The sequence below is a fragment of the Chiloscyllium plagiosum genome, unplaced genomic scaffold, assembly GCF_037043375.1.
Source record: "Chiloscyllium plagiosum isolate Xiang-an unplaced genomic scaffold, Cpla_swu_hap1 HiC_scaffold_36, whole genome shotgun sequence".
In the NCBI taxonomy this organism is placed as follows: domain Eukaryota; kingdom Metazoa; phylum Chordata; class Chondrichthyes; order Orectolobiformes; family Hemiscylliidae; genus Chiloscyllium; species Chiloscyllium plagiosum.
In genome coordinates this window covers 16,922,360-16,935,995 of record NW_028270174.1, presented here as the reverse complement: position 1 = coordinate 16,935,995, position 13,636 = coordinate 16,922,360, and the positions used below count along the sequence as shown (strand labels likewise).

At 38.8% G+C, this 13,636-nt stretch overlaps 1 protein-coding gene across 1 annotated transcript in view; it reads right to left on the bottom strand.

The window, feature by feature from the left end:
- Positions 1-3,231: 3,231 nt before the first annotated feature.
- Positions 3,232-13,636, bottom strand: part of smarca5 (SNF2 related chromatin remodeling ATPase 5) — a 32,439-nt gene continuing 22,034 nt past the window's right edge. The window contains exons 14-24 of the mRNA XM_043674301.2: positions 12,764-12,896; positions 12,099-12,247; positions 11,065-11,184; positions 10,865-10,975; positions 9,606-9,719; positions 8,702-8,824; positions 6,756-6,888; positions 6,471-6,589; positions 6,106-6,318; positions 5,844-5,954; positions 3,232-3,553 (exon numbers count right to left, since the gene is read on the bottom strand). Coding sequence (XP_043530236.1) covers positions 3,488-3,553; positions 5,844-5,954; positions 6,106-6,318; positions 6,471-6,589; positions 6,756-6,888; positions 8,702-8,824; positions 9,606-9,719; positions 10,865-10,975; positions 11,065-11,184; positions 12,099-12,247; positions 12,764-12,896 — 1,392 coding nt within the window. The 3' untranslated portion in view covers positions 3,232-3,487. The remainder of the gene's footprint in view (positions 3,554-5,843; positions 5,955-6,105; positions 6,319-6,470; positions 6,590-6,755; positions 6,889-8,701; positions 8,825-9,605; positions 9,720-10,864; positions 10,976-11,064; positions 11,185-12,098; positions 12,248-12,763; positions 12,897-13,636) is intronic.

Here is a 13,636-nt window from a genome sequence, read left to right as displayed (position 1 = left end):
TTATTCTCAGTAGGTTTGTGGAGTACTTCTCTAGGGAATTTCGGGCATTCCGAGACATCAACATAGGTTCGGTTGATAGCTCATCTGTTCTCTGGGAAACTGCCAAAGCTTATGCCAGAAGGTTAGTTATATTCCACCAGTAGGAAGTGGCAGAAGGGTGAGCAACAACGTCTCCTTGAAGCATAGTTGAAGGCAGCCGAGAAGGCCTATTTTGACAGACCCTCGTTGGTCAAACTACAGAGGATTACGGCACTGCAATCTGCACTAAATTCCGTGCTCACGCAGACGGCAAAGAAGGAGCTGGCTTTTGCAAAGCAAAAGTTATACGAGCATGGTGACAAGCCAGGCAAATACTTAGCATAGCTTGCCAGAAAGAGGAGTGCCCCACAAACCATTACAGCGATTAGGGAGGGGTCTGGGAACCTAACATGTGATTCTAATGTGGCGTTCCAGAGATTCTGCTCTAAGTTATATCAATCTGAGAATTGTAAGGAGGGGCAGGCCAATATGGAATCCTTTTTTAGAGACCTGAAGCTCCCGGGTGTGACTCCGAACAACAGTCCTTTCTCAATGCCCCATTATCAGAGCAAGAAGTGCAGGAAGCTGTGAGGCAGCTTCAGAGTGGAAAGGCACCCGATCCTGATGGATTTCCCAGTGAATTCTATAAGGAATTTATATGTATACTGTCAGGCCCGATGCTGAATATGTATAATGATTCATACAATCATGATTATCGCCCATGTCTGAGAGAGGCTAATATTTCACATCCTTAAAAAAAGGAAGGATCTGGAAGACTATGCTTCATACAGGCCCATCTCGCTCTTAAATGTGGACTTTAAGATCCTCTCTAAGGCTCTCGCGTTAAGGCTGGAGACTGTATTACCCACTATTATTAAAGAGGATCAGATGGTCTTCATAAAGGGTCGCAGATCCTCCAATAATGTTAGGAGGCTGCTTAACATAATTCAAGCAGTCAATACAGGGATTGGTGATTTCTTTAGATGCAGAGAAGGCATTTGACCGAGTTGAGTGGCCATACCTTTTCTATACTCTAGATTGGTTGGGTCTGGGTGAAGTTTTCATAAGATGGGTCAAGGTTCTCTACAGTGTACCTCTCGCTGCGGACATTACCAACGAGGTACAATCAAGCAATTTTAATATTTCTAGGGGCAGCCGGCAGGGCTGTCCCCTTTCACCATTACTTTTTATGTTGGCGATTGAACCGTTGGCAGGGGCCATTCGTGGGGATCCCAATATATCAGCTCCAGAAATGGGGTCAAAATTACATAAAATCTCGTTGTATGCAGACGCCGTTCTAATTTTCTTGACAAATCCAGCAGTTTCAGTGCCTCGCCTGATACAATGCATTCACGCGTTTGGCACTTTTTCAGGGTATAAGATTAATTTTGCTAGATCAGAGGCTATGCCTATGGGTGGTCTTACGAAAGAGTTGGCTCTTGAGAGTGACTATAGATTCCCATTTAGGTGGTCACAGGGGGGTTTTGTGTATTTGGGCATATTCATTACTCCAGTTCTGGATTGGCTGTTCAAAGCCAATTTTACTCAATCATGTGGAAAAATTAACAAGATCTTCAAAGATGGGAAGCACTTCCAGTCTCGTGGTTGGGTCGGATAGCGCTTATTAAGATGAATATTCTCCATCGTTTGCTATACCCTATATGGATGCTCCCCCTGATTCTCAATAGACAGTCGAGATTGAACGGCTGTTCAGCTCCTTTATCTGGCACCGTAAACGGCCCCTCATTAAATTAGCCAAATTGCAGTTGCCTCACAGATTGGGGGGGTGGGAGTAGTAGACCTTCTGGCCATTAAAAATTACCAATTAAGCTCACTTTTGATTGGGTGAAAGAGGTGGGGACCCTCTTTCAATATGGCTAGATATCAAAGCCTCCCAGGCAAGGTGCCTTCTTATAAGTTTGCTGCTTTTGGACAAAGTGAGGACAGTTAGGGAATATTGCCATAACCCAATAGTCATCAATACTGTTAAAGCATGGAGGGCAATTCAGCAGAGGGAAGTTAATATTGGCAAAACATCTTTGTTTACACCTTTGTGCCACCTCAGAGGAGTCTGATCGACTCTGCAAGATGTGGGAAAGAGAGCTGGGTGTTGAAGTTTCTTCAGAGGCATGGGAGGATATTTGGGAGAATGCAAGGAAGATATCAATTTGCAATAGGACCCATGCTTTACAGTTGACAATTCTCCACAGGGTCCACTTGGCCCCAGACTATTTGTCAAAATTTAAACCAAGGGTATCTTCAGCATGTCCCAAGTGCAAGGTCTGCATGAGCACTCTTACCCATTGTCTTTGGTCTTGCGATAGGCTTCAAATATATTGGAGTGCTGTGGCAGGTGCAATGGAGAGGATTTTGGGCGTAGGGGTGGAGAAGGAGCCTATTTCTCTCCTTTTAGGCCCACCCATTGTATTTCCCGCAGACGCGCATAAGAAAAAAAACTTTTCAATATTCTTACGTTCTGTGCGAGGAAGAATATCTTGCTAGGTTGGATATCCGAAAACTCCCCAGGCCTGTCGGGTTGGCGGAAGATTGTTATAGAACATATTCCCCTGGATTTTCTCACAAATATGGTACACCACAAAATTGAGAATATTTACAAGACATGGCAACCCTTGTTGAAATACCACACAGATTTATCTGCCACACTAACAAGGGCTTTTATATAGCCGTAACGATTGTGTTTCATGAGTCGAATATCCAGGGAGGAGGAACTGTGAACGTATGAGTGTTTTGTTTGGCTGCGCTGAGTTATTACTATTTATTTGTTTGTTGTTATTTATTTAGTTAAATAGCTAGTTTAGGTTTTTTTAAATTTTATATTTCTCTATATATGTTTATACATTTGTACAGGAGGGTGGGTTGGGGAATTTTTTTATTATTTGGGTTTATTTTTGTACTATTCTTGTACTGTTTTGAATTGCATTGTTTTGTATTTGTAATATTTAAAAATCTATTTTTCTTAATAAAAATATATTTTAAAAAAAGATTAGTGCACAAAAAATTTCAAAAAACAAGTTTGTTTTTTTTGAAGAATATCTACAGCCTTGAAGTTAAGTGACCAGCACCCAGCTTAACCATCTGAAAGAACTAAATCTGTCAAGCAAGTTTTTATTCTGAGATTACCATCAGTTTGGAGCAGTTGAACCATGTTTTCCCCTAGTTTAAAGGAGAAAAAACAAATTCCAGAAACAGAACAAAGTTGTATTTGGCTCATTTATAAAACAAGTGTAGAAATAATCCATGGATTTTAATGGAAGCCATTTTATTACATGGTAGAAAAAAATATTCAGCACAGCTGTTTAAAATTCAATAAACTCTAGACTACATTAATTCCTACTATTCCAGTGGGAATGATGCTGTAATACCACATACGAGATTGCTATCAAAGCTTTATACATCCTCAGTAGAACTGAAATACATTAACTATGCAGACATGATGAGCATAGACAATTCAAAGTTTTAGCTTCTTTTTTCGGCCACGCCCATCCGGTGCTCCATCCGATTTACGTTTCTGTGCCTGAAACAAAGGCATTAAAACAGCTCTGAATATTCGAAGTTGTATGCTTAATTGTATGTATATAACACATTTAGTTTAAAATATTTAAGTGATAAACAATAGATATGAAAATAGGGACAAAAAAATCACGACCCTGTGTATTGGACACCCTAGGTTTCAGAAGGACATGGTATTGCAATCATATTACAGAAATTGGAGTACAGACACTTGTGCTAACACTCTAGGCACTCAAAGTTTAAAATCTTGACATACTTTGAGAATTTAAAAACAAAACATACAAATCAACCAATAATATAAAATTCTCGGAATGTGGTCAAAAGCATGACAGGCTTAATCTTAACGGAAGGAAACCTACCTCATTCTCACATCATTGTGGTCATGATGAGGCATCACTGCCATCACTGCTTTCTGTACTCAGGCAATTATATCAAAGAGTAAAGATGGACAAAAACCAAGCATATAGTTTTATTTTTATAATTTAAAAGTTGAGAATTTTCCTCAATTAAGGATGATACTCTTTACATGATATCAAAGTCACTCTTCTATTGCTAATTGGATATGGTAGTGCACCAACAGATCAATTAGGGCTGAATCAGGTCATACAAAGCCACGCTTAATAAAGCTAAGACAAAAACTGTCTTGCAGAACTACTGTCAACCAGTAACTTCATTTTATTCTTGCATTTAGACTAATCAGTCTAACCAGTCCAAGCCAGCATTTTCTCACCATACAGCCCTGTAAACAGGTTTACCAACACCTTTCCTACATCCCTTTTCAAAGCCTGTTCAATTTTACTAGCTGATTTTGGGAAAAAAAGAATTGAGTCAGATGTCATTTTAGCAACATAGTAGGCCATCAGCCCTTCAAGCCTACTCTACCATTCAATGAGATCAAGCCTGATCTGTTGCCCAACTCCATACACCTGCCTTTGGCCCATATCCCTTAAAAGAAAATCTCATTTAAACTTAACTGAGGCATCACTGCCATTTGTGGAATACTTCGAAACATCTTGCAGGTAGAAGTGCTTCCTGTTATCTCTCCTGAACAGCCCAAACCCTAATTCTCAGACTGCCTCTTATTTTTAGAATCTCCAACTGATGGGAAGAGTTTATCTTTATCCACCCTGTCTTTCCCAGTTAATATCTTGGAAGACTTTGATCAAAACATATCTTAACCTTCTAAATGCTAAAGAAAACAAGCCTAATTTGTACAATCTCTCCATATAACTCCTGACGTCCAAGTATAAATCTTCGAAACCTTCATTTTATTCTCTCCAAGGCCAATATATCCTTTGTAAGGTATGGTACCCAGAACTGCTCACAGTGGGATAACTAATGAGCTTTGTATAATTGCAGAATAGTTTTTGCGTCTTTGTACTATTGGGAGGCAATTATCACTAGACTTATCAATCGAGAAAACTCAGCCCACTTTCTGGGGACCAGAGTTCAAATCCTGCCATGGCAGAAGGAGGAATTTGAATTCAAATAAATGAAAGTAAAAATCTGGAATTAAGAATCTACTGATGACTAGGAAGCCATTGCCAATTGTTGGGAAAACTCCACATGGCTCATTAATGTTCCTTGGGAGTGGGGGTGTGTGGAATCTGCCACCTTCGCCTGGTTTGGCCTATATGTGACTCCAGATCCACAGCAATATGGTTGATTCTCAACTGCCCTCTGAAATAGCTTAGTAAAGCCACTCAATTCAAGGGCAGCTAGGGATGGGTAATATATGCTGGCCAGCCAGCAATGCCCACAAGTACATATATATTTTTTCAAAAGTCCTCTAGGTATAAAGGTCAGCATTGAATTCATTTTTTTGACTGAAGAGTCCCTACAGTATTGGAGCAGACCATTCAGCCCATCAAGTCCACACTGACACCCCCCCAAAAGACCATTCCATCCAGACCCATTCCCCTACATTCTTCCTGCAAGCCTGCATTTCCCATGGCTAATCCATCTAGCCTGCACAGCTTGATCTCTGGGAGGAAACTGGAGCGTCCAGAGGAACAACATGCAGAAATGAGGAGAATGTGCAAATTCCATACAGTCAGGCACTGCGCCAATCCTGTTCTGTTTCAGTTAATGACATTTTAAAGATCTATACACCTATATATGCACAAATATTCAACCTAATGTTGCCCCTTCTGAAGGAGAGTACGCAATACCACCAGAGCAAAGCAAAGCAATCTCTGCAAGATAGCCCTGCTGCAACTTCAGAGAGAGAGTGTGGGGGGAGAGAAAAAGTACAACTGAAGACTATATCTCATAGTATAAATGAAGAATATTACCGATGTAGTTTTTGGTCCACGCTTTTTCCTTTCTGCTTTCTCTTTTTCTTCAAGTTCCAAGTTTTCTCTTTCTATTAGAGTGATTAAAGTATTACATCGTCTTTGCAACTCCTAAAAGTAAAGCAACAAATGCAGGTAGTTCTTTTTAATGCGACAGAATGTTGATCGAATATTTAGATATAAACAAACTATGACTTTGACTAGAAGTTGGAGCAAATTTTTTAATAGGAAAATCTAGTTAGCCAAGTTGCAAGCTAGTTACCATAGCAGTTCTTGATTTAAGGAACCAGTCAAATCTGAATTGTGGAGAGTTTCGAATGCATTGTCTAAGCTCATCGTAAACATTTTCTTTGTCGAACCCCAGCTTGTGTAACATGCAGATCAGAAATCTGTCTTCTTCTTCTGTATAATTCTTCCCTTTATTTGTACCATATGCTATTCTCAGTTGGTGGAAAGGTGCTTTGTAACGTCCAATCTATTGAAGGACAGAGGAGTATTACTGTAGTAAAACAGCACAGCTACACAGCAAATGTGTGAAATTGTTAATATGCATAATGTTTGACTATTAATTCCATTAAGTGTACTTCTATTTCTATAAATGGAAACTGAAACATAACTGAACATTACCTTTGTGTCCAGTGCTTTCTTAATACTGATCCTCCTTTGGATTCTAGCTTCTCCCCTTTCTATTTGTGCCATAATCTTCTCAATGTCTTGGAGCTCATTGCATCTTTCCCAGAACACAGCTTAAAGAAACAGTAGTCAGTAAGTCAATCTATAGTAACAGGGCCATCCATAATAAAGTGGTGCAGGTGATAAGAACAACCAGAATAAAACAAATGGATACTTTGCAAAACAAGGTGATCAGAAAATGGCAGGCATAATCTTTCAATTGAAAGCTGAAAATCTTACCAGAATATTCAATCACTTCTTCAGGAACTTTCCCCTCTACTTCACGGGCAATATTTTCAATGTCATCACGACCCCACTTCTCATTTGCTTTGATGAACTGATTAAAGTCTCTTTTTGTCCAGCTGGTAAATCCCTGTCAAACATTACATTTGCTGTAAAATAGACAACTGCACAACACAGCAGCAACCAAAAGAAGATGGCAGAAAACTGTATATTCTACACAACTTAGTAAAAGAGCACACAGAGTTTGTTTCTTTTTAAAAATTAATCTTTTTTGTGATGGATATGAAAATTGCATTTCTGAAGCACTGGTATCCTCTAGTTATCCAAGAACAGCTTCAACAAATTTGAAAGAAATTATGTAGAATCTGTTTTACTGATGTTAACTAAAGAATAAATACTGGCAAGGTACCAGAAGAACTCCTCTTCTCCTTAAATATTGCCAAGGGATCACTGACTTCTGACAGGGTGGCATGGTGGCTCAGTGGTTAGCACTGCTGCCTCACAGCACCAGGGCCTCAAGCGACTGTCTGTGTGGAGTTTGTACATTCTCTCTATGTCTGCGTGGGTTCCGTCCAGGTGCTCCAGTTTCCTCCCACAGTCCAAAGATGTGCAGGTTTGGTGAACTGGCCATGCTAAATTGCCCATAGTGTTCAAGGATGTGTAGATTAGGTGCATTAATTAGGGGTAAATGTAGCGTAATAGGCTAGGGGAATGGGGTTCTGGGTGGTTACTCTGGGAGGGAGGGGCGTTGTGGTTTTGGGCCAAATAGCCTGTTTCGACACTGTAGGGATCTATGATTCTATGAGGAGTCTATTTAGCATCTTAACCACAAGATAGCACCTCCAATAAACTGGATTCTCTACTCAAGCAAAGTTAACTCAGGAGCAAAATACATCAAGGATACCCTCCTTCCATAATGAAAAAGTGTCAAATTCTTACTTTTACAATTAAACAGAATTGAAACGCAGAGATGAATATACATGCGAATATTGTCACAATGGGCATGTACTAAAACATTAATTTTTAAAAATATCCAGAGAAGTAATACATAATCACTGCTTTGGAGTTTCACCAAACAGGAAACCATTAACTTGAAATGGAGTGAAGCCTCACTTCCATAAAAACCAGGTAAAATTATCAGATACTAATGAATTCTAACAAAAGCCAAACTGACCTGAAATATTAAACTTATTTTTCTCACTGACACTGTCTGACCATCTGATGTGCTTCCCACATTCTCAATTTCTATTTCTGTATCTGATATATTTGATATGGTTAAAGCAAATGATCCCATATTTACCAAGATTTTGTTAATATCACATAGAATGTACAGCGCAAAATAGGTCATTCCAACCCTTCTCCACCAGCATTACAATCTGCTACAGAGGAACTTCGATTATCCGAATATCGGATTATCTGGCAAGATTGTAAGGTCCCGATACTTGGCTAAACAACGTTATCCGGCATTCGATTATCCGGAATTTAATTAACCAAACAAAGTACACCCAGTCTGTGCCCTTTGGACAATCAAGGTTCTTCTGTACTTCTTTCTTCCACATGGGTTTATCCAGCCTAAACACATTAGTACCAAAACTGCGCCTGTAGTACAGTGCCATGTAGTAACACAAAAATGCTTCTTCTGAACTTTCTACTGAAATTAACATCTCATAATTGTGGCCCCTCCCAAAGGTGGAATTCTAATCCATTTTATCAAATCCTCTCAGATTGTGAAAGGCCTCCAGCATTTTCAGTTTACTTTCATCAAAGAAGAAACAAGTTCTAAACCTGTTCAATCATACTTGATAAAATACAAGAACTGAGAACTCCTGTGGCTTCATAAACTTCTTATAGTAACACAGGCCATAACCATACAGTTGTATTGTTAGGCTTCATTTGCAAAGTTCTGCTGGAGATTGCACAACACTCAGAAATAGCAATGTTACCTGCGTTAACAGTTTCTCCTTTTCTTCAAGCTCATCATCATTCAGAGGTTCAGCCTCATCAATTTTGCACTGTTCTCCTTTCTGTACTTGAGCTGAGTTTGGTAGATCAGGATTACGTGGCACCTAGAGTGAAATTCATACTTTTTATTTGATGCACTGCTTCAATGTTGCCTCATCCTTAGCTAACAAGTCAATTCAATAACATTAAGACGACACTGTTGGATATTCACTAGATAAAGACCAAATAACTACCAGTGGTCAATGTTTCAACATCAAATTCATCTCGCCTCTTAAAATGTGCACTGTTGACTAGAAAATTCAGAAATGCAACACTGAAATAGGCCATGCAGCATTTACATTTTTGCAAACCGCTCCAAATGCATTCGCCCATCATGTTCTTATCCCTTATCTTAAATCTAGCTATCCAATCTAGCGTTCAATATTCACATTTCCTGTCTCAACCATTTACCCCAGAAGTAAATGTCATAGCTTCAAATCCTTCTTTCCCCCAAATCTCATGAAAACTATTACAGCTGAATATCTTTTATTATTGTTATTATATTCTTCACAAATAAACAATCAGCACACAAAGTGCTTGGGGGGGGGGGGGGGGGAAATTAGAGGAAACAATGTGGAAGAGGAGAGGGAGCCAAAAAGATCAGACACATCAGCTCAATATCATGCACCTCCCAGTGGCCCTTTATAGAAATGCAGTGGATATTATTGGTTCAAAAACACACATGCAAATAAAAACAGATAGTTTTTCAGTAGCTAGTGTCTTGGTGTTAGAGGTCAATGACTACTATCTTCACTCTTAAGTTTGGGTGTTATTATTAGTACAAAATCTGGAGACTTAGTTCTAGCTAGTTCACAAATACAGACTTTCAGACAACGAACACTTCACCTTGTAACCAATGGTTTTTCTGTAATACAGGATTTCTTTCTCTAGTAGTTCAAACAGCCGAGGGGGAAAGAATTGGAAGTCCTGAATATTGGGCTGTTTTGGTGGACGAGGAGCCTAGGAAAATATAAAGCACAAAGCTAAACATTTACAAGCAAGAAAATATCAGATCCACATGAGAACATAAAATATGCAATAGGTTTCTGTTCACCTTCATTCATGGCTCAGTGGCTAGCTCTGCTGCCTCACAGTGCCAGGGACCCAGTTTTGATTCTACCCTCGCGCAACTGTCTGTATGGATTTTGCGCACTCTCCCCATGTCTGTGGCGTTTCCTCCGGATGCTCTGGCTTCCCCCCGCAGACCAAAGACATGCAGGTTAGGTGCATTGGCAATGTTAAATTGCCCAGCGTCCAGGGATCTATTGGCTAGGTGGGTTAGCCATGGGAAATGCAGGGTACAGTGGAGAGGGCGGATCTGGGTAGGGTGCTCTTCAGGAGGGTTGACGTGGACTTTATGAGCTATATGGCCTGCTTACACACTAAGGATTCTATAATTCTTAATTTAACCAACCTGCATCTGAATTTGAAGAATGCTTTAGATGTTACTTCTTTCAAATAAAAACTTTAATAAGTCCAGTTGATTTTCCCTTAATGTTTTAAAGCTCAGAATCTGATTATAGAATATACAATATTCCCTCAGGTGGGGGTGATGGCCTAGTGGTATTATCACTAAACTATTAATCCAGTGACCCTGCTATTGATCAGGGGACCCAGGTTCAAATTCCACCATGGCAGCTGGATGAGTTTGGATTCAATTAAAAATCTGGAATTGAGATTCTAATGGTGATCATGAAACCAATGTCAATTGTCAGAAAACCTCACCTGGTTCACTAATGTTTTTCAGGGAAGGAAATCTACCATCATTAACTGTTCTGGACTACAGCAATGTGGTTGACTCTTAACTGCCCTCTGGGCATTTAGGGATTGCAGCAGGTGCTGGCCTAGCCAGCAATGACCATATCTCATGAATCATTTTTCTTTTAAAAATTCAGGTCAAGATTTTGAAAAGCCTGTGTACTTTGTTCAACAGCATGCTAGTATAAGATAGTGTACACACTGATTCTTCTGAATAACCTTCAACAATTGCCAAAATACAAGTATTGTAAAATTCTTTTAGTTGAGATGGTATTAAAGTCCCACCTGGTTACTAAATGTTGAGAGAATGAAAGCATCTCATTGGAAAGACTTGATCCAAAACTTACTTTAGGCGCTTTGGGCTCACTGACACGAAGAGCCTCTCGAAAATAGGCATCAACTGCGTAGTTTGCTTTACGTTCTCGTTTGGGGGGTTCAATCCATTCAGTTAGAGCCAACTGTGGATAAAGCAATAATTTAGTAATCTGGTTTTAGAAATTAGGAAGTATATGCATCAATGTAAATATCCAGCTGCAACCAAACTTACCTTTTGCTTCTCTCTATAGTCCTCGCCCTCAAAGTTGTACACACTGACCTCTGTCTCCATAGTGAAGTTTCTAAGTGAACCTTCACCCATATGTGAAAGCTTTTCAGTCAGCTCAGCTGTCTGTAGATAAAACAGAAAAACGTGGATGAGAATTTGAATGGTGACTGTTAATTGGTACAACTTCACAAGATATTGTCCTTGTACATTTCAGGGAGGGGGGGGGTGCTAATGAAAATCCAACATCCAGAAGAACTCATGCATTTAAAATTCATAAGTTTACAATGTTGGAACAATGAGCATTAATAGCTCCAGTGGGCGTACGAGTCGAGTCTCAGCTTGTGTTTCATACATGGCATTGAATCATAACCAACACGAAGGTGGGAATAGCATCATATTTAGATTGTCTAAATAATATAATTTTAATTTGGCTTTTAGCAGACTATTACATTGAAAGCTATTTCCAAGAAATGTGATTATAAAAACTACAAAATTATTTGCTGAGTAGAAAATACATTAATGTAAAAGGTCCATGATAACCATTTCAAACTATACATTTGTACTTTAGTAGCTGCCAGCTAAAAATTTTGCATTAGCGTAGAAAAACTGATGTAAAGCTCCCAACTTCACTGAGATTTGTGAATTAATTAGATTTACTTTGCAAAAAAAAAAAATTGTTTTTAAACAACTTACCACAAACGTAACAACTAAGACAATCACCTTGCTAAAACACATCAAACTTAAGGTGAATTTAAAAGTCTCTCCAAATGCTTAAACTCAAGTTCACCTCTGTTGACCCAACATCAATGGTACAAATGGTGAATAAGACTGCGCAAAACTGTCACACTACAATCCCTTCAATGTAATTAACTTTTGATACTAAGTTTGAAGAAATTTATCAAGTTCCAGATTAAGGGATACCTACTGTACTCATACCACCAGCTTTGTAACAGCAGTAGTGAACAAGTGACCAGGAAATAGCAGCACTGAATGAGCTAAACAAGGCGTTTTGCCCGCTCTGGTATTGTTATTTTTACCTTTCTTTCTCCCCTTTCTAATATAGCATCAATATCTTCATCTGTAATGTCGCTCTCTTTAGAAGCGAACACATGGGTAGCACCGTGACGAATCATCTGCAGCATTTCATCTTTCCCCAGTTTGTTGAGATTCTGATCGACCAACCTTCCTAAAAGAATTCAGTTCCACAATTAAAACAGATACAAGGATATAAAAATAAAGCAGAAACTACTGAATTCAGCTGTGGGATATATATGAATTGACCATTCATACTCTATTGCATAGTAAAGAAGTTTCATGCATATTTTTGTTTAGGAGATTGTGAAATTGAATTAAGACTATTTCACAAAAAAGTAGGAACTTGTGCCAGATGGCTACTTCAGTTTCCTTTGGGTGGTAGGTAGGTCAGTCATTATTTGTATAAAAAAAAGAACAAAATGGAGCGTAAATCTTCTCATAACGCAAGTTCGACTTTGAAATGTTTTGAACAGCAGTGACATAATATCCAATCACAAATTTTCTATCAGTGCTATACCTCTGAGAATCAGAGCGCGAGATGAAATTGCAGAGAGCAAGCCATGGTTGATTTGCATTTCATCTAAATGCAGTATCTCTAAGCATTGAAATATATAACTGGACAAGTGTTCGACCCTTCCCTGTTCAATTTTCGTCCCAAAATACTCACCTTGCTGAATTACAATAGAGTCCAGTCTAAGTTTCATTTCAGCACGTTCTACTATCCTTTCCTCTACAGTGTTGTCTGTTATAAATCTGAAGACTCTGACTACTTTTGTTTGACCAATTCTGTGGGCTCGATCCTTATAAAGAAAGGTTACATGTTAGCAGAGTCACAGAACCATTCAATAACTCTATTTCTATGTATACAGTTGTAAAAATATCAATGTACTTTATGGCAGACAGCCTCTTATTATAGAAACTAACAAAAACCCAACAATCTGAATAAACAAATTCTCTTAGTAGGGGTAGTAGATAAAACAAATTTTCCAGAATATTCCTTGATCGTTAAAAAAAAGTACATTTCCTACAATTTTTAATTCTCTCCATTTACCCAGTTATCATTAGGAATTGATTTGCAGAGGAAAGCCAGGTCAAAATTTTCACTTATTAAAGCATCTGATAGGTAGGTCTCAAGCCAAAAGGAGCATTTAGTAGTTTGTCAGATCATTTCAGACCGTAAGAAGAGTCAGCCACTATGCTTATGTAGTGTGAAAGGACATTGGTGAATCATTTGGACAACTGGCGGCCAAGTCCCCTTACTGTTGCTGCCAGCCAGGAATTTTTAATTAATTTAAACTTCATAATTTGAATGGGACTGAAATGCCCCAAACAGACTTTTTCCGCACAAGGAGAACCCAAAGCACTCAAATGAAATCTGTGGATTACTTGTTCTATGGAAAACAGAACACATATTATTGCAATTACATCAAGACAGTACCATAACCTAAAATGCTACTTTATTAGTATACTCAGATGTAAAATGGAAACATGTAAGTTACATACGATATCCAGATCAACAGCATGACTTTCAGTATATAAA